The following is a 22,120-nucleotide window of genomic DNA, read 5'->3' as shown; positions in this document are numbered from 1 at the left end:
TTAGTGAAAAAAATAATGATATAATAATGATAACATCATAATATGAAAATTTTACTAAAAAAATGGTTCAGCATTTTATATTAAAATTATAAGCAAATAATAATATCAAAGTAATTTTTATTTTATCAATGAAGAAGTTTTAATTAATATAGGTAATAAAAATTTAAAACATCCAATTTTTTATTTTACTTTTAACTATATATTTTTTTAATTTGTATAATTAAATAAATATTTTGGTGTTGATTTTTGAATATTTACTTTGAAAAATAATATTTACGGCCGTTTTTTTTAAATCTTTGATTATGTTTATGGTACACTAGCATGTGTCTAATGTAAACAGAAGACATAAAAAAAAAATGTAATAGATTTTCTTTTAAAAAGATTTGAAAGAAAATTGTTTGTCTCTACTTATTAGAATGCACGTCGTTGAACATAACGATATTCCACAAAGATCAAAGAGAAAAAAAATGATTAAAATAAATCCAAATCATCTAAGATGACGAAAGTTAAAAAATCTTTATACATTGAAAAGTAAAAAACATGGACAGACGATGGTTCGAAATTTGATCAGAAATAAAATATTATACATAACGTAATGATATAAGGTGGAGAATAGCTCTGGATAAACCAGCTGGTAAACTACTAAATTTATTATACGTTTATGCTGTTATATTATAAATATATCGATTGAATATTATACGTCTGCTGTTAAGATCAAAGATGAAAACTCAAAACATATCGAAATAACATCAACTGCTACCCGCAACCCTTTGAAACCCGGAAACTCGTAATATTCGATTCTTTCTTCCTGTGTCCTGTACCACTGCGTTATAATAATAGGTAAATAATATGGGCACATGATCACAATTTACAATACTCTTTCTCGTCCACGCCACTATTGCATGATGTATTATGATCATACTCGCAGTGGTTGGTCACACATTTTTAACTCCCAAAAAGACTACAAGTACAGTACATATGTACAGTACAATGTACTACAGTACATTTCACCAGTCCTCCCAAATACAATTTTTGAAATTTTTCTTTTTACCAAACACGAGTGTGCCATTAGTGTGAATTTGTGTGACTACTTTTAGAATTTGTGCGATACTGGTTAACCGTAAATTCAAAAATATATAAGGGGGCTGGAGAAATGTTCCCCAGCTCCCCCTCATGGAAAAAATTACAATTTTTTGTAAAAATACTGGTTTTTCACCATTTAATAATGATTAAAAATGAAGACACTCAATCGGACGAGAATCGGTTACACTCAATAACCCTGACGAGGATATCTGATGGAAAAAGAGGAGATACCGACGAGTCCTTCATGTGACGATGATACGAAATTCTATCAGAAATGAAATATTATACACAACGTAAGTACGTAACGATGTGAGGCGGACAATAGCTCTGGATAAACCAGCTGGTAAACTACTGAACTATTATAAGTTTATAGTCTATAGATTATGAATATTAATATTTTTAATAATGATCACAATTATTTACGACGACTCTCAACCGTATAAGCCATCGGTCACACTCGGATATCCCACCACGGATATCTGATGGCAAGAGAGGAAAGAACAACAAGTCCTACATGGTTTAACCTTCACCATTTAACATATTATTATTATATCATGACTGTCTAAAGAATGTATTTAGAATCATCTTCAAAATGCTTCCAACCCTCGCAATCACTGGCCAGAAAATCTACCACGGAATTTCTCATATTATTTACAATCCAATGTAAAAAAACTATACAGTTTAAATAACATATATTATCACTTAATAATATGACGTATTCACTAGTTAGACATGTTTTAGGTAATAAAATATAAACGCCGATTGCCATAGGGATTGTTTTCTTAGTAAATAATATAATAATAATAATAATAATGATAATGATAACGACTGTTTGCGATGCTGTGTGCTGTATCCAAACAAAATCGTATAACAGGTAGATGTAAAGTAAAAAATCATTTTCTGCTGCGTGGACACACGGCAACGGCGTCCGGACGTTATGAGACGTGCTAGAGCCGTGTCATCGGGCGTAATAAAAGTTGTTCGGGATGAGATAACTGTTACTATTACTGAACATAGACGGGAGGGATTTATTTACGGTTGTTTGCGACCACTATTGTAAGATCCACGTCATGTGTACAATATAGGCGCGTATGGGAATGAAACGTATTAATAATTTACCATGACGTGCTACTGTCGGCTTCTGACGGGCAGCCTGACAGACGAAAACAAAAGACAATTAAAATCTGATCTCAGCGACGATCTAACATAAAACTGTTTATTTTTGTGCCCTTCGTGTACGTATTTTTTTTTTAATATTGTGTACACGCACACCTTTCAGAAGTTGGGTGTGCGGTGACGGCGGTCCACGATTCCTGCTGCAACTGTTGCACACAACTGTACAATCGTCGCGATGCGACGTCGTGAGAAAATCCGAAAATAAATCCATATGAATGGGGGATAATGCAAATAATTGTAATAAAAAACTTGTGACATTGAAAGAAAAATATGGCATTTCTTGCATAGATACCTACATATTCATGATAGTTTGATATTGGACGTAATGGGTGCTTATTTATAGGTACTATAGGGATTTATCAGGCCTTTTATTTTATTATTAATTATTATAAATATTATTATTATTATTATTATTAATTATTAATAATTTAAAATTTACCTATAAACAACGTAATAGTTATGTGCATAATAATATTATGTATAGGTATAATATATGACAATATGAAGTAAATTGCACACACACACACATACACACGAACACACATAATCTTCGAATGGGACACTTTTTAAAGAAACACAACTAATTTACGCAAAACCGATATTAAATAATAATATATCATGTGGCCATAGTTTTAGTTTAAGTAAGAGAAAAACATGTATTTGACAACAATGAAAGTCAATACAGTATATTATTTTATAGTCTGGCACTGAAATTTAGGACATTAAAATAAATAAGAGTAAAAGGGAATTTAATTGATAAACTCATGATTAAGAATTTTATATGCGTGTGTGTCAGAAGAAGTTTTTATTTGTTTACAATATTATTATAGACTAAAAAAAAAATGAACTGTGACATACGATATGAGAAAAAAGACTTGTGTACAAGATAGACGAATAATTTACGTACCTATATAATAATCGTGTAGATATTCGAAAGCCCACAGACGTCTTACTTTAATATGAAATGGTTTAACCCGTGTAATCGTTTTTCAGAGATTTTTAAGCCGTTACCGAGACACTGCAGTGCAAAGTTTACTGTAAATCGGTCTAACGTCTTACACCCTATACTACAAGCGCTTTCAAAAACGTTGCAGATTATTATACTAATTTAAAGTTCGCTCTGGTTCACCACGAGTTTTAGGATATAGTTTACTTTCTAAACAGTGGGTAGTTTAAATAAACACGTCAATTATTAATCGTTTAATGTTCGATTCGGTCCTACAATTATTACACAAGACGTACTGAATATATACGTCCTGTAAATGGGAAATACGGAAAACCACTTGCGTCTACCTACAGATTTCTGTATTTCCATAATTTCCAAATGATCTCTTGTAAAAACTCATATTTTCACCGCCTTACCTTACCGATATATTATAGTACACGGAATAAAATATTATTATCAACTTTAATATAAATAATAAAGTATAAACCATGTAAGATGTACGGTATAAATATATAATATATGATAATATAATAGTTACAGTGTACCTTCATCTTTTTTATTCTAGAACAACCATTAAAAAGTTACTATATTGAATTTTTTTTTTAAACTTATCTTTTCATTCGTTTGATGATAATCTCTGAGAATTTATATTCTTAAAAGTTTAATCAAATCACTTTAACCCCCAGGGCGTCAAACCTTAATAAAATAGCTATTCTAAAAAATAATTCATTTCTGTTAGCAAAAATTGAATTTGGTAGCTATTTGTATTTTAGCTTATTATACTATTAATACTATATTAGCCTAAGAGCATAAACCTTAATAACTCAGAAACTAATAGTTTAAATTTTGCACTAATGACAAAATTAAAAAAAAATTCACCCAATTAACAATTTACAGTTAAATGGAGGTTCTAATTTGGATACAAAGAAATTGCAAACCTTCAGGATACATCACCTTATAAGGTAAAATACATCCAATGGTAGGTACTTGCAAAAATAGTGCCTATAAGCATAGTATATAAACATTTTAAAATCAAAATTTTATTAAATGCATGATTAAAAAATAAAAGTGGGATACTCAATGGCATACTTGGTGAGTCACTTTATATATAAGTTGTATAAATAATTATTTTTTGTTTTGTTTCGTTATTATTAGAAAATTCAAATCCATAATTATAACTACCTATCCTATAGGCACCTACTAATAATATTGCCTTTGTTATGATGTTTTGTGAATACATTTCATTCCTTTAATGATATAATCTATAATAAATCTTAAACCAACAGATTTTTCAAAAATGTTTGGTATGCATCTTTTAAATTTTAAATATTAAATTTTCGTTGACATATTAAATAAATTGTTATACATATTTACATATGATACTGCATAATTATTGTATGTAGTATCAGTATGTATACTAGCTTGTACCTGACCGTGTTTCTAGTGTTGGGAATTTCGGATCGTGATCGATGTTTATATTATTTTAACATTTTTATTTTGTGTGATCTATTTCAAATAGAAACTGCATGAGTTCAGAAGGAAAATTGATATAACACATAGAATTTTGTAATTCAGAAAACTAAATCACAGTAATTTATTAATTATTCAGATTTCTTATGGTTTTGAGTTAATTATTAACTTATCGATAATTTGATGACTAATACTGGCTTGAAATCTTGGAAATGTCAATAAATTGTTAACAGAACTGTCTGGTAACCACGTCATTGTATGTAAAACAAATTTTATGCTACAATACAGTCAGACCTTATAAACTGTTATTCGGCGAACCAATTGTTTTCAGCAGGGTCCGATAGAATACGCAAGACAACGTTGAAGTTAGAGGTGGGATTTACATAATATTAAAATGAACGATCACTCATATTGCAAAAGGACGTGCGAGTCCGAAACACAGTTGTACCATAATAATTTAGGCATCATATCCTTTTCAAAATGCATCTATTTGACGGAACACCAGTGGGAAACGCACTTAAGGCGTGACGAGCGGTCTAATCGGAGCTATAATCTGACGAATCACACGAGGCAGATACACAAGGACGAGAAACGGTACCAGTGCGATATATGCGGTAAGATGTTAAGTCGGAAAATCACTTTGAATAATCATAGGCGGACTCACACGGGCGAAAAACCATTCACATGTGATATGTGCGGTAAGATGTTCCGTCAAACCAGTACTTTGATCTATCACAAGCGGACTCACACGGGCGAGAGACCGTACCCGTGTGGAGAATGCGACAAGTCATTCATCCGAAAAAGCTTTTTGACGCTACACCAAAGGAAACACACAGGCGAGAGACCATTATACCCATGCGATGTGTGTGGCAAGTCGTTCAAACAAAGCTCCACCATTAAGAGACACCGGTTGATTCACTCAGAGATATGTGATCTATGAATTAAACAGAGTTAAAGTTTGGTGTCATCAAGTTATGATTCGCTTTTCTCGTCTTAATGTTAATAGCGGTTTTGGGCTGTTGAAAAAATCGCATTGCACATGCAGGTAATGCGATTAATGTGCAACGTTCATGATGTACCGTGCAAGTATAAAATGTATTAAATATTTTTAAAGGAATAGTAAATAATACTATTAAATAGTTTCTGATAATGAAACTTACGATCATTAAATAATCAGTCTTACATAAATAACTAAATATTAAATGTTTTTATCTATGTATTATACCTAGGCATGTATGGCGTATGCGAATTATATGCTTATTAGGTATGTATAGCGAACGTTGATATAAAATCAAGTTTTATTGAACATAATATAATATATTATTTTGTATATAAATATAATCATACATAACATATATAATATATATGTATTAAGAATAAATGAAACGTATATTTGATATGGTAATAATGGCGGTTATTGATTGTTCAGTCACATTTACGTTTTGATTTAAATTGTCATTTATATATGAATAACATTTTTTTAATAATTTACAATTTTTGTCAAAAATTTGATCCAACAGCCAATATTCTAATTTATGAAAAAAATCTCATAAATATTATTTAAACAAAACAGGTTATTATGTTACAATCAATCAATTTTTTTTTATACTTCATTTAAATATTGATTCAATATTAATAAAGTTTAAAATAAAGTCTGGGAATGAAAAAACATGGTAAATTTTTATTTTGTTCAATAGTTTAAAATATAATATTATCCAATAAGCATAATCCAATTTACTAATTTATTTTATTGTTATTTTATTAAGTCATAATAAGGTGTATTCAGTTTTGAAATATATTATTTCTCAAAAGTTTTTATAACTATGTACCTCCTACTTATAACAAAATAGGGAAAATATAAATCAATTAACTTTTCAAAAATAACGTAATTGCGTTCATAATATATTTGCTATTAGGTAGATACCGTTCGTTAAAATGATTATTTATAATTTTTTGATGTCTCATGGACACATAAACATAATACATTTTTTGATTGAGAAAAAAAATATTCACCTTGAAAAATAATGCGTCGCTAATCGCTGATAAACAATTTACTAGCATGTAACTACTTATTAGTGGGTACTTACTTGTATAGATACCTAATGAAAAATATTTATGAAGTTATCTAATGTATTACGGTGAAATTATTTAAATGATTAGGAATAATTATTGTGTTTAGTGGTTGAAAAAAGAAAAACGATTCCTGTAGAAGGGCGAATATGTGATCAATATATTATTATTATTAAATATACCGATCGGGATTAGTTTATTATATAATATATCATATTTGACATAAAACGTTCAACTTAAAACTACTATCCTGGTTTGGAAAATTCATGTTATAATATCCTATGTAATATATTTAAAGTATTAATATAGTATTTTTAGTTTACATATTTTAAATTTTTTATGAATCCGGCTACGAAAAAAAAATGGTTATAGTTACTAAAGTATCTCGGTTTATTTTTAATTAAACAAAACTTACAATAAACCTCATCGTCAGTGTTTTTATTTTACGAGACTTAACTATTGAAAATATTACAGAGTTGCATTATAAAATATTAATAAAATGGTCGAATTTACCCATCAAATAATTAAAAACTATATCGATATGAAAAATAGTAATCCCAATAAGCTTAAGCTTAAAACGAAAAAAAGTATGCTTGAATATACCAATGAATTAATTGTAACAGGTGGGTTGCAAATTATCAGTTGGGTTTTGTTTTCGCCCACGAATCAGATAAACGTTTTCACCCGATTCTATCTGAAACATCCCTTTGCGTTTTGACCCAAACAGTCATGCACTAAACTTTGTACCTGTAAATTTGAGTGACACTATACTTATTATATTATCGACTTATGCACATCATCGTATACATACGTAATATAAATTGAGATCAAAATAAATTTATATTATCTTCTTGTATAATTATTACAATGGTCAATACTCAAAAGTAATGTAATATATGAATCATATCGAAGAAAAAATGAATAAAAAAATAATAACAGTAGGTACCTATTTCATTCGTCCTCTGACGAATGAATGAATGCAGATAAAGTTGTTTGGATGCCGACCTATAGTTGGTGGTAAGCTTTAATGTGATTAATATTTAATATTGTGATGCTTTTATATAATTTTCATTGGGCAACTATATGGCTGTAACGAATAACATATTATAATATCACTAAAAAGGTAAACCCGGATAATACCTACTAAAATAATATACGTGTTAATATATTAATTATAATTTTACCTGTCAATATAATCATTTTGATATTCACTGGTTACTAAATGATATTTTGTATAGATTTTTAATACGAGTATATTATACCGTAATACATTTTTGGGTTCTTAATAATTGTATCAAACAAACAAAATACATGGAAACACATAAAAAAAATTTACCGAAATGAATGAGTATTTCCTTTTCTACTATTTTACCACATTACCACACATTTATACGAAATCGCGAATCGTTGAGTTTAGTGAACATTATTGTTGTTACCTATAACCACGATTGTCAATGGAATCTCCCGGCAATATCCCCGATTAAAATGTCATGCATTTTGATGATAAAATAATTAAAAATCATAAGATAGGTACTTATTTCAGTAAAAGGCTGCATATTCCGGTTTATTTGGAATCTTAGGTAGGTATTCTGTTTTCGATACGAAACTTTTTAAACGTTTGAAGTTCAAGAACAATAACAACAAAAACAATTCAAGAAAATCGAAACAAAAAGACACAATAGATTTCGCTGCAGATTGGAATTTTTCGGTTGTAAAATGTGTACATGTATAATAATATATAATATACCTACTCACTATTGAAACATAAAACCAACGTCTACAGTATAAAAAAAAAACATTAAAAGTCTTTCAGAAGAGAGGTAAATAGTTGTTAGATCAAAAAGAAAAGAAAGAAAATAAAAGGATAAAACAACACACACGCCACCAGGTACACGTGACATACACACATGGTTATAAATAATAATAAACATGTATATATATATAATATATTATGTGACTATTTGAGAGGGAATGTGTGCGTGCTTGTAGTGATTTATAATATTCTACTATTATATACGTAAGTATAATGCATTTCGTACAAAATGGTCTGTGACGTGCACGCGGGATCCCATATGAAATCGTCAAAAATAGCCGGTTACATCCGTCGGCAGGGTCCCCAAATGCAGAAGCCGTATGAACATATTATTATTATATTTTTTTACTTAATTTTTTTTTTTATTTAATTATACTAATTAGTTGCCAAGCAGACGATTTCTCATGATTTATATCATTATTTTGATAAATAAATATCAACATCGTCGATATTAGAAATAGAAGTTTTTGAAATAGGTATTTAAGATTTGTGTTCAATTCATATGGATTTATTAATTATATAATTTGTTAACATAGTCTGAGTACAATAAATACTATATATACTAAATATAATACTATTCAAACATTTTATTTTTTTTTGAAAAAACAATTTTTAAGGATTAAAACTACCAAATTTAGTATATTTACATTTTAATAACTCAGAAATGACCTACTATAGTTGCTATCAAAAAAACAGAATTTGAGTAAATTTGTATAATTAAAGGAAAAATTGGGGATAAACGTTTTTGAAGAAACACTCTGTACATACTCACAAGGTAACACAACAAGGTACACAACAAGGTTTTAAAAGTAATCGCTTAATTTCTCAAAAAGTAATAACATTTTAGGAAATATTTTTTTTACATCATTTTAACTTTGAAGTCATCACATAGTAATATTAAAAAATAAATAAATGTTATCGTTATTATAAGTTCATTACTTTTTTGAATCACAGAATACATTTTTTATTTCATATTTTTAAGTTTATTAGTTTTATGGGAATTTTATACCTCCACTAAAATTTTATTTTGAACAAGTATTTATAGTTATACTTACTTATAAATACTTATTGAAAGTTATGATGAGATGTGGAATGTGACGGGGTATACTGCAAAAGATATATTCTCTTCAAAAGTTATACAGCTCTTAGACAATTTAAACACTTTAAAGTTATAAGTAGGTAATTAACTAATCGTTCAAGGGTCTAACATAATATTTTGTTATGGACATTTTAATTTTGAATGTATAATATAAAATAAAATTGCATAATATAACAAATTGTTAAATATAACTATGCGGTTACGATTAATGTTTAATATGATTACACAATACGATCAGCTTCTATGCCGCACTAAGACAATAACAACATACCTAATATTATTATGTTCAAATGGTGTGTTATCATCCAGTATCAGTATTATTTTTCTCCACTAAGTTGAAAATGTATATAATATACTCACGATTTTTTTTTTATTTCATATTTAAGTTGGAAAACGGCAAAGAAACAGATCTAATTGCCCCGTTGAAAGGTCGGGAGGTATCATAATATGGCTATTATACAGAACGCCCTAGTGTGACGCTAAATTAATTGGTATACATTTTTTGCTACAAAGACATCTGTTAGAAGATCCTTATAAAACTATAGAAAATATGACAAATTTTACATTTACCATAATTTTGACTTGTTTTTTGGCAATAGTTTTGAATTCCGAAAGTCATATACATAATACATCATAAAATATAAATCGTAAATCAGTAAAAACGTGCTTTACAACAATATTTCTGAGTCTTCTTCAAATCTCAGCACATTATTTAATTTGAACTTGACACAATTTTTCTCGTCCGAAAATAGTTTCCAATCTATTATATAAAGTACTTATATGTTATTGTAGGACAGTGTATTTACCTAACCAAACTTAAATTTAGTATTATATATGACATAGCAATTCACGTGTATGTAATAATAATATTACACAGCGATATAGATATATATTATAATAGTTTATTCCGAAGTTTACTTTAACAACTTTTTTACTTCCTACGAGAACCCAATCCAAATATTTTTCCAGCTCGGGAATATCACACCTTAGAGACATGGGTATACCTACCTACTTTTCAATATCACTCGAGTCCTGTTTTATTCACTTGCGGTCGGTATTATATATAACATATAATATAATATTGTTGGTCAATAAACATACGAGCCACGAAACATTGTATTGCAGGTCACCAAAGTTCTGACGCTTATAAATGTACAATATACATAAGCGGTCACATTATTACTAAGTTTTGAGTTATTATGAAATCAATTTTTCTTATTATCTAAACTTAACAAATATGAACTCATAATGTTGACTGGTATTGACCGGATTGTCTTACAAAAACAAAAATTGTTTCAATAATGTATGTCGGTAAAATTTAATATTATATAATAACTTGTTTGGATATAAAAAAACATTTAGTAGGTATGTGTTTTGGCTCATATTAAACGGAAACAAGTGAAAATATCGTCGAAATTGTTGCCTCACAATGATGTTGAAGTTATTAGTATTATTTTTGAAGTGGATAATATAATATGATAATAATGACCGAGCTATTTAAGAAAAAAAACAGATGGTAGTCACGATCGACATGTACCTACCTATTTTATACTTGGATGGTATTACTTACTTAAGATAAGTGTTAATATATGCTTTCGAATATGATGTGTTTTTTTATTTAGGAACATCGGAGACTAGTAATATGTGGACGGTAAATTAACCGTATAATTAAATACTGAAGGGTTGTGCACTATCCTAATACATAATATTATATAATAATAGCGATTTTTATTATAATTGTTCAACAATTATTAGGGTAATACAAATAAAAATATAATACTACGTAAACATAAAATACATATTATACTAATCGATATTAATCAATTTAAATATAGAGGGGTCAGTTAAAACTTAAAATAAAGGACAAGTAAATAATAATCATATACATTGTTTAAACGATACGCGTAAAATATTATAATTAACATCATAATAAAACCTAGATAGATACCCCTACTATACTAATCTGGAATGCAGGAAGTGTCATAATGTTTTCGAGATGATATTATCGCATGTTATGCGAGTATAATTGGAACGGATGTAAAAATAATTTCGTCCGCATACAATAATAAATCCGGTACGACGACTCCGAAGGATTTTCATAATAAAATTTTCATATAGACATTATAATTTTGTGTAATATATATTATTCTAATATACCTACCTAACGTTATTAATCGCATACACGGTGTATGACCGGTAGACGGACACTGCCGCGCATTAATATTATGCATTTTCCTACCAAGCTGGTAGAGGGGTCAGATTAACCGTATATAGGGGCATTAAAAAAATATTATTTTCTAATTTTTTTTTTATTATTTACGACCGCTGTTTGTTTTGCTGTCCACGAAAACGCAGTTTTTGGGCCTAGCTGGTCGAAAACCGTAAGCGGTAAACAAACAATAAATGCATGGGGTACTTATATTATTATTTTACAATAGTAATTAATATATTAATATATTTTGTGATACGATGATGCCCTCTTGGAAAATCTGATTGAAAATTGTAAACATTTTTGATCAAATTAATTATAAAAAAAAAACAAAAAAACAAATTTTAATGCGTAATTAATGTGAAAGTAAAATAAAAAATAAAGTATTTCTAAATCCGAGTTATAATACAATATACATACTTTGAGACGCTATTATATATTATTATTACTAAACATATAAAATTCAAGTAAGTATTCGGGTTGTGAGCAAATAATCAGAAATAATAATAAAAGAAACACTCGAAAAACTAATTGCACTATATTGCTGCACTGTACAAATCATCGTGGGCACTTGATAAATCGAATTGTTAGACTTGATATCTGAGGGTCTTCGTTTCTGAGCGTTTGACGTTTATATTATATAATATAGTGGTATACCTTGGTAACATGTACATTGGTAACGGTTATTAAGTATTATTTTGCAGAGTTTCATCTACAATGTAGATTTTACATAAATATTATAAATAATTATATCCAATAGATACCTACCAACTCGCGTATTTTATATTTCAATTACATGACAATCAAGGCGCAAGTGTAAAAAAAATACGTATATTGTACCAATAATAATGATAGTGCCTATTTGTTGTGATATCAACGTCATTGTTCAAAGCTTGAACGTGACTTAAAAATATTATTTATATGTGAAATTTCATCATCACTTGTATAATTGAAATATATAATATGACTTTGAGTTTTTATTTTACATAAATCACAATGTCAAAAAACTTTTTTCTTAGTTACATTATTACATTATTTTTAGTTTTATTATAAATCAGTATAATAATTTTAACAAATTATGTTTTTTTATAAATTATAATGTTTTCTTTTAAGATTTTAATTATTCCAAGCTTTGGTCCATTATTTAATAAGTAATAGTAAAATTATTTAAGATTTATTTTTTACAGAAAAACATTTTATCAACCATATATATTTTGAATTGCAGTGCTTTAAAAAAATATAATATTAAAAATAATATCGACGAACTATTGGTTAAATCATTAAATTATTGCACAAATATTGTTAGTCCGAATTACACACAAAAATATAAGATGTCCTGCCAAGTGGTAAAGTAAATGATGCGATGATGAAAAAAAAATGTTTAGATAATTTTTAGAGTAGAATCTTTAACATCACATTATATTAATTATCTTTTAAATAATGATCATGTATTGTGTGGTTAAAATGAATGATTATGATTTAATTTTCAACCTCTGCATATGTTACAATGAAAAATAATTAAATTATAATAAGACACTAATAAATAACCATTACAATATTGCTGGTTGGTACTTCATAAAATAACGGTATAGTTGCATTAGAAAAAATGTAGTAAAATATCCACAATATATACTTTGGATACGATAAAACAATTTTGTTATTATACATAGATTTTTCGATATTTTTATTTTATTGTGAATCAACGAAATGAGCAAATTTCTTGTACGGTTTTTCATAATAAAGCATATTAATATAATAATATGGTGCCGCTTAGAATGTTAAATGTGTGCATGGCTCACTATTTTATGATATATTATTATCGAAAGAACCTATTTTTAGTGACTACTACGTTTAATACAAATAATAATGATCTATAATGGTAATAAAGTACTAACTATAATATCAGTTTATAATGGCCTATAGCGTGTGAAAGAGACGTGCCTATACGGCTATACCAAAGGTTTTGTTTATAATAATTAACAAATTTAACATTTTAAAGTTTTAAACACGTAGCTTATTGAAACATTTTACTTGTTGTAGTGTACAACTAATAGGTCAGCCCGAAGTAATAATATTATACTTTATTACTGTTTATGTTGCATAAAGATATTTAATTAACTTGGATAATTGGATCTGATAAGTGAGGAATATACAATAATATAATATGTATGGCTCAATACTCAATAGTTATATATTATTACGTATTATATAAAGTAAGCAAATAAGTAGTAACTAATAATTATATTGTATCTGCACATACATAATAATAATTTATGTTTTATTATATATTATAAGTAAATATGACAAGGGCATCGTCGAAGCAAATCAAAAAGCTAGAAATATGGCTCGGTACTAGTCAAGTTACATAATATGACAATTTGGATGGTATATGATTGAAACTACCAAAGCAGCGATGAGTTACCAATATATAGGTATATTTTATGTTATTTAATTTTTGTTATCTTATTTTATTGTATTTTATACTATGCAAATCTTGTTTTCTCATAATATATTACGTTTATACTAATTGTACTGTTGCCTAACATGATGATGGTGATAATAATAATAAAATAGTAAATATTATTACCTATGTATAATATACTGGGTGATTCCCAGTTTAACAAAAATATTTTAGCATCTGATGTCTTAACACTTATTACTAAAGCCCAAATAATGATAACTCTATCTATTCTCTGTTAATATGAGCTAGTATGCCATATACGCCGATCACTTTCAGACGTACAAAAAACAAACCAAATTATTAAAATCACTTTAATTAAACAACGGCATCTAGTGGTAATCGCGTCACGATTAGTGACAGTAGTACGATATTAAAATGAATACTGGCTACACGATGTACCGTGCAAGTATAAAATGTATAAAATATATTAAATCTATAATGCTGATAACTAAATCGCGGTTATTTATTAATTATTCAGATTTCACATTAGCCATTAGTTCTTCAATTTATTATTAAGTTATTGGTAATACGACAGTTATTACTGGCTTCAAATTCTGGAAATGTGAATACATTGTTGACATAACCGTGAGTTTGTTATGTCATTATAACAATACATTTAACTTATATATTCGGCAAACCTATGGTATTCATCAGGACCCAATAAAATACGTGATACGATGTCGACGGTACCCGTGAGATTGACATCATACTAAAATGAACGATTCCACCTGTAACTGAAGGACGTGCGAGGTCGAAACACAGTTTTATCAGTGTGATTTGTCCATTGAATTCTTCTCCAATTGTACCTAATTGACGGTTCAGCAAAGGACGACGCATTAAGAGGAGATACCATTGGCGACGCGTGCGACAAACGGTTCAGTCAAGTCAAAGCTAACAATAATCTGTATAATCTAACAAAACATCGGCGGATACACAAGGACAGTGAAAGATAACCGTTCGAAGTGAGTGACATGTTTGAAACTAAATTAATTATAATACATTAATTTGAGGATAAACACGGTAGAAACTATGTGTCATGGTGGCATACTGGCATGTAGTTCCCTGAAAGCGGGAACATAATGAGACACCCGCGGATACGCACAGAAAATATCTGTGATATTTTAATGTATGGATTGGACAGAGTTAACATTGGGTTTCATCATCATCTGGTTAGGTTCACGTACTCTTTACGTATTAATTTTTTGGTGTAGTTGTTTCTTAACACAAACTAATATTTTTTTTATTCATAATTCAATATTATGCATTTTTATATTTTTTGTTTAGTGAGTCAAATTAATATTGGGCTAATATCTAACTACCTAGTTGATTCAAGTTCAAAAATATATTTGTATTAATCGAAATATTCAGAAAAATATTCTATTCCGGTGTTTTAAATTAAAAATGCGTAACGGTAATATAATACTAGGAATATAATTTGGTTTCAGAAACGTAGTGTTCTAAAAACAATTGTGAAGAAAATTACAATTTTTTCAAGAATAATTATGCCTTTAACTAAGAAAATTTGTGTTTAGATAATATTAAGAATCACTTAAATTATACAAATAGTAGGTACCTACTTAATAATTCGTAGGACCCTCGACAGAAGTGCGAATAAAACAGCTTCGGAGTTTCTATTTGCGTCTTGCCTGCCACGACGGCACATGGATACGGAGAACAATATATATATAGGTAACTAAAAAAAAACAGTCATTAATATTATTTTTACGTCACGCCTTAAACCACGCAGTGGATATATTTTTATGCCATTCCTGTGCCGACACCTCTTCGTGTTTTACACGAACAGAGACATTTTCAGAAGTTCAAAAAGTAAGACTGCAAACACATGGACATACTCGTGGATAATAATATTATAGTGTGTATATGATGTTAAAATATGAAACGTATTCGAGCGTACCCCACGCATTGTCAGGTGAAGATCAAGATATATCAATTTTATTAATAGAAGTGGTTTGGTGTTCAATTGAGTAACCCGTTTGAAATATAATAGTAAATAATAATACATCGTAGTTATGACACATTTGTAATGATAGACAACTTGTAATATTTTATCTTATTATCTATTATTTATAATATTATATTGTACGGGGAAAGTTTATATCTATATACTTTTATTATTGTTGAACTCAATTTATTATTCACAATTTAGTCTGTTTTCAATTTACTCCAAAGAGTCCAAGTTCTATACAGGTACATTTTTTTATACAGTATTTTTTTTTTTGTTATAAATTTATTACATTTTGTATGCAACATTTAATTAAAATAATTTAATAACAATTAAGTGAGGTACCCGAATAATAAAGTTAAATATTATAAAGTTATATCTATGATCTATCACATTTTTTTAACTGTTTTATTTTGTGGTTATTACTTATTAATTATTAGTTATTTATTATAGTATTGAGTTATCTAATATAGGTACTAAAGTTTAGACATATTTCATGTTTGTGATAGTAAAAAATAGCTAATTCTTTAAAATGTATATTTTAAATAATTTATAATTGGAATAAAGCTATCTCCTTTTATAAAATGCAATAATGTATTTATTCAAATTCTGATTTATGGAATTTAGGTATATGAAACTCTGTCTAAGCACCATATTTTTAAATTGTTACCTAGATTTCTATACCATTAGAGAAATGTTACGTGATAATGTGCAAAAACTTTTCTTTTTTTTTCAAATAAGAATAATTCTCTTTAACTGTAAATGGTTAAGCAGTTGAAATCGAAATTTGAACAAGACAGTAGTTTCTAAGATATTAACGCATGTAAGGATACAATTTATACTTGAATAAAATATAAAATAAATGTAAATTATAATATATAATTAGATAATTTTTATAAATTATAAAATGTTTATAGATCAATATAAACTATCTTAAAACCATCACAGCTGTTCCCATATTATTTTCTAACTATATAGTACCAACCATATGCTTATAGAACACTCAGTTAAATGCATCACATACAACTCGAATAAATATCAGCATGGTTATCTACATTACAGCGTTTCTGAAAAATATAAAACTATCTTTTTAACATATTTTTCCGTTAAAAAAAATAATTACTCTTCTTTGAAAAAAAGAAAGATTATGTCCCCACAGGACACTCCTTAGACAATTTAAAAATTCGAGTAGGTACTTGAAAATATGGAATATTTGAATAAATTCACTGTTTAATAGAATAAACCTGGGTTACCTCACTTGGTGAATTATTTGGAACGTTATGTGTTTATACTCAAACAGGGCGTACTAACGTATATTTTATTTTAGGCATCTGAACAAGAAAATCGATTTCAGTTATTTAAAAAATTGTTGTGCGAGGTCAAAACGAACCCCACTCGACCATAACAATGTTGTCAAAATATTCTACAGACCTATCGTCGATTGTGTGGATACAGTTGTTATTGTAACAGCGCTGTAAGGCTTTCAAACGAATGTAAAAATATTTAGCGGCAACGGGTGAAGCAATTATATTTATGTTCTATCTACTGCTGTAGGTACCAAACCACCTACACGCGACGAGGACTTAAGTGTGGGTGTCACGCGATAATAACATACAATAATATTATTATCATGGAACACTACTACCGAATACCCCATACCGCGTCACATTATTATTATTATTTTACGGCCAATGCGTTTTTTTTGTGGCAGGTACCTACCATTAACACGTGTAACGTAACTGGCTTCCCAAGTCGGTGGTATACATAATATAGGCACGCAAAAATCAAAACTTTCCTGAACCGAACGACGAAAAAAAAAACCGCCCCGAAACCGAGTACGATATATATTTTTTATTACAATACCTATCGTATTTATATATACATATTATAAAACATACTCCACAGCAGCAGACGACGACTATATTATTTGTAGATGGAGGTGTTTTTTTTTATTATTTATTCCAAGTCTACATTTATATTTTTGTCTACGGTGGGTCGCGTGTGTTGAATTCTAAGATATTATGATGAATAAAAGATAATATTGTTATTATTTTTATATGTGGCAGAGCTGTGGAACTGAATCGGATGTGCGGTAATGGTAAGCGGAGTGTTCCCGGTATCTGGTCACAGGTGTACCCGCGAGTATCGTAGCAGGTGAAGTAGGTAGGTGGTAGGCAATAATAGTGAACATTTTTTATGTATAAAATATGATAACGAAATCCGTAGACGCGTATTATACGGATCGCATTGAAAGTCGGCGCAAAGCATATAATATTTTATGATAGTAACATTATCAATATATAAATACATATTTGAATAATAATAATATAGGTAGGTATAATACGCAAAGTATATAATACACAGTCATAGATCCGTATGGATTTTCCGAGATCACGCGTACTTAAACACGTATTCCGGTATACTATTGGTTACTAACGAATAAAATATTGTAACACTTTGGGAATATATTATACACAGCGAATTATCTTTAATATCATTCTGTTTTATAAAAATAATATTGAATCAACCCTTATTATTGAATGAAAAATGTAAAACGTAAACACAAACATAAGTTATTAGGAAAATAAAATATATTACAGTGCATAGTATAACTATTGCAAATAATATGTAATTTCTTTTCTTTATCTTACTCACATAGATTTTGTTTTGTTATAATATTTTATATTATTATGTTATTATTATTATTAGTTGGGATATGGATAATAAAGGATTGTTAAAAAGAGTGGTTTTGTGGAACCATATACAATCAAAATTACCTGTATAAATGTGACGACAATAAACGGGAATTTCGGTATTATTTATTTTTATGTGAAGTATGTTACGGAAAAAAATGACAATAATTTGTAAGTCAACGTCTATAGGCAATAAGGTAACTATAAATGTATTATAATTCCTTATGTGGTAAGGAATTTACGTAAATTAATTTAGTCACTGACGTTAATTTTTAACAAAAGAAAGCAATGATACTAAATATTGATTAATTCAATTTATATTCAATTATTCAATTAAATCATATTTTAATACCTATACGATTATTTATTAAATCATTTTGCTGTAAGTACGATATAATACTATAGCCTAAGGATAAAGGAATACTTAACGAATATTCACACCAACATTTTAAACGAATTTGAAGTTAACATTTTGAGGAAACTATAGTTTCTTATCATTACGAAATAATAAAACATTTTTAATTTATGCACTCTCGGTTGGTTTTCTTTTTATCCTAACAACTTTCATAATTGGTTAAGGTGTGGTTAAACAGATTATATCCAGGTTAAACAAATATATCATATTAACAACAATTAAATATGAATGTAATTGTGATAAAATCTAAATTTTTAATCAATATTAGTTAAATTATTACTATTTAGGTCAAATCACAAATTACTGTTTATAACACTGACATTTTAATACTATCATGATAACAACTAAAATGTTAATAAAACTATGACATAATATCCAAGTATCCAACATTGACTTACTCCACCAGGAATTTTTGACCATGACTAGGAAATAATAACAATTCCTAAATCATCATCTTTTTCGGTAACATATATTATTATATACATTCTTCCAAATCGATATTTATATAATATTAAAGTAAACACGTTGTATACTATCCATTATGTCCACATCCCACGAATCAAAACACTCATTAATTTAGTCATTATTGGAAAAAAAAACCATTGTTCAGAGTGTGTTAAATACAATACCATTGAACGTTTTTCCGATAATTTCCATTCAATAGTAATTAATGGATAACCGTTAAGCCCAAGCGATTTGAGGGCTGGTTGTTTAATCGACAGTCGATTATTTTTGACTTTTTTTCAAGCAGAAGCACTTTATTGGAATTGATCAACAGCATAACATTTTTAAAACATTTATCACAGCCATTACCTATATTAAAATTAACGTTATTGGTATTGCCTTTTCTTATCGGACAATTATAAGAGATTCTTGTGGTTTACAAATTTTTTTTGGCTTCTTTCGGGGCTAACCAGTAGAGACTTGGAGGGTACATGATGATTTTAAATGCTTAACAAAGTGCACATCTTATAATTAGGTACTTAGTAGTTTTTAATCTATAAAATTAACTGAATGAACGAACAATCAGATATAATATATATTTTAAATGAAAAAAAAAAATTGAATAAATTATTAAGTTTCACGATTGACATAACCCATAATAACAAAGTTATATTTTCCGGAAAAAAAAAACATTAGTTTTGAGCAGTTGAGCGTTAAATAAAACAAAAATTGTAAATACAATATTTTAAAAACTAAAAATTTTTCATATCACATAAACATAAATATCACATTACGTCATTATACCCTACCTATATTGATTGTATATGTATGACATGTGAGTCATTTTTTTTATATTTAATTAATGTATTTTGTTTTGAACATACATCAAATTTTACAAAATTTTAATGCATTAGAACAAGTGACTGGGTATTTAAAATTGTTCAATTATATGCCATTAACGAATAACAAAGTTTAAATTTAATATAGGTGCAAGTTGAGACGTTGAGTACTCTACCGTGAACGTGAAACTCAAAACCAGTAATAACAGATGTTCCCTTTTGATCTAATAAATTGTCAAAGGTCTGCCGACTAACAGGCGTATGATAATAAAATATTAGTTGAATGTTCGTTAATTATATAATTAAATTATATTTTCACAATTTGTAGAAGTTTATGATACACGGCCCCGGTAGATACCTGAACAGTTTTCATGTGTTTGGTATTGTTTATTTAAGTGCTAATTTAATTTGAGGAATGAGTGGTTTAAATGGTTTTATTGCCTATATTATTATGTAAAATTACAATGTACACCGTTGTTCAATTATGTTCGCATCCCAAGCGTACCTGCCTTCGTATTAAATACATTCATTGTTGTGCACAATAAAACATTATCAACGAACGATGTTTCATATTAATGTTAAATGAGTACAATACATAAATATTAAAACGCATTGAATACTTTAAATATCATCGACTGATAAAATAACATAGCAATCATAATGATGTTCCCGTCTGGATGACGTCAGAATGTATTGTAAAATCACACGCGTATTATTTCTGCTATAAATCACGTCAAGTGGTGGTCATCATGATTATATCATCCTATATCAACAGGAGAAAAATTAAAATAATAATCAAATGCGCATATATCGTATTATTATTTCGAAACCTTCCATGAAAAATATTTCGTAATGTATTTTCACCTATTATGTGTGAATACATTTATGTAACCTAACAGGCGCAATATAAGATTATTTTAAGTCAGCTGTAACTCGTATGTACCTATTCAGAAACTTAAGCCGGGCTTTAAACCTATGTTTGATACCGATTTGACCGTTAAAAACCAAAATCTATGTCAAAACTTTAAAACGAAACCAATGAAAATCAATATCGGTAATCAAACCCGAAATTAAAATTGAAAAAAAATAATTACCCATATTCCAAACAAAAACGAAATTGAAAAAAATAAATACCGATAGCCGAAACCGAAATAAAAATTAGAGAAAGTAAACACCGATATCTGAAACCGAAATTGAAATCAGAAAACAAATTTATCAGTCAAAAACGATTATTACATTTTATCTGTAGATATTAATACCAATATACACTGTATTGTATGTAATTTATTATCAAAAATATTAATAATATATATCTAAGACAAATATTTAAATTTTTCGGGAGACATCAAAATTGTCTTGCTTACCATGGATTTACCATGCCTGATCTAGCCAGCGGTCGAAGCACGACATTTACAATATTATGTTGTGTTCAGATATAT

At 28.2% G+C, this 22,120-nt stretch overlaps 2 protein-coding genes across 2 annotated transcripts in view; one reads left to right on the top strand and one right to left on the bottom strand.

The window, feature by feature from the left end:
• The window catches only part of LOC100162449 (RNA pseudouridylate synthase domain-containing protein 2), a gene marked incomplete at its 5' end in the record, with an annotated part of 153,378 nt that overhangs the window by 123,080 nt on the left and 8,178 nt on the right, over nucleotides 1-22,120 (bottom strand). The window lies entirely within an intron of this gene.
• Nucleotides 4,016-6,168, top strand: LOC103307850 (gastrula zinc finger protein XlCGF49.1-like). Its single transcript, XM_016800721.2, has one exon. The coding sequence runs from the start codon at nucleotides 5,070-5,072 to the stop codon at nucleotides 5,613-5,615; it is 546 nt and encodes a 181-aa protein (XP_016656210.1). The 5' UTR covers nucleotides 4,016-5,069; the 3' UTR covers nucleotides 5,616-6,168.

Source organism: Acyrthosiphon pisum, chromosome X, assembly GCF_005508785.2.
Source record: "Acyrthosiphon pisum isolate AL4f chromosome X, pea_aphid_22Mar2018_4r6ur, whole genome shotgun sequence".
NCBI lineage: Eukaryota > Metazoa > Arthropoda > Insecta > Hemiptera > Aphididae > Acyrthosiphon > Acyrthosiphon pisum.
The sequence above is the reverse complement of the archived record's forward strand: the minus strand, read 5'-3'. Positions and strand labels throughout refer to the sequence as shown.

What these genes read in the sequence shown, in the direction of transcription:
- LOC103307850 (XM_016800721.2), top strand. Translation starts at nt 5,070, where the DNA reads ATGAACGATCACTCATATTGCAAAAGGACGTGCGAGTCCGAAACACAG.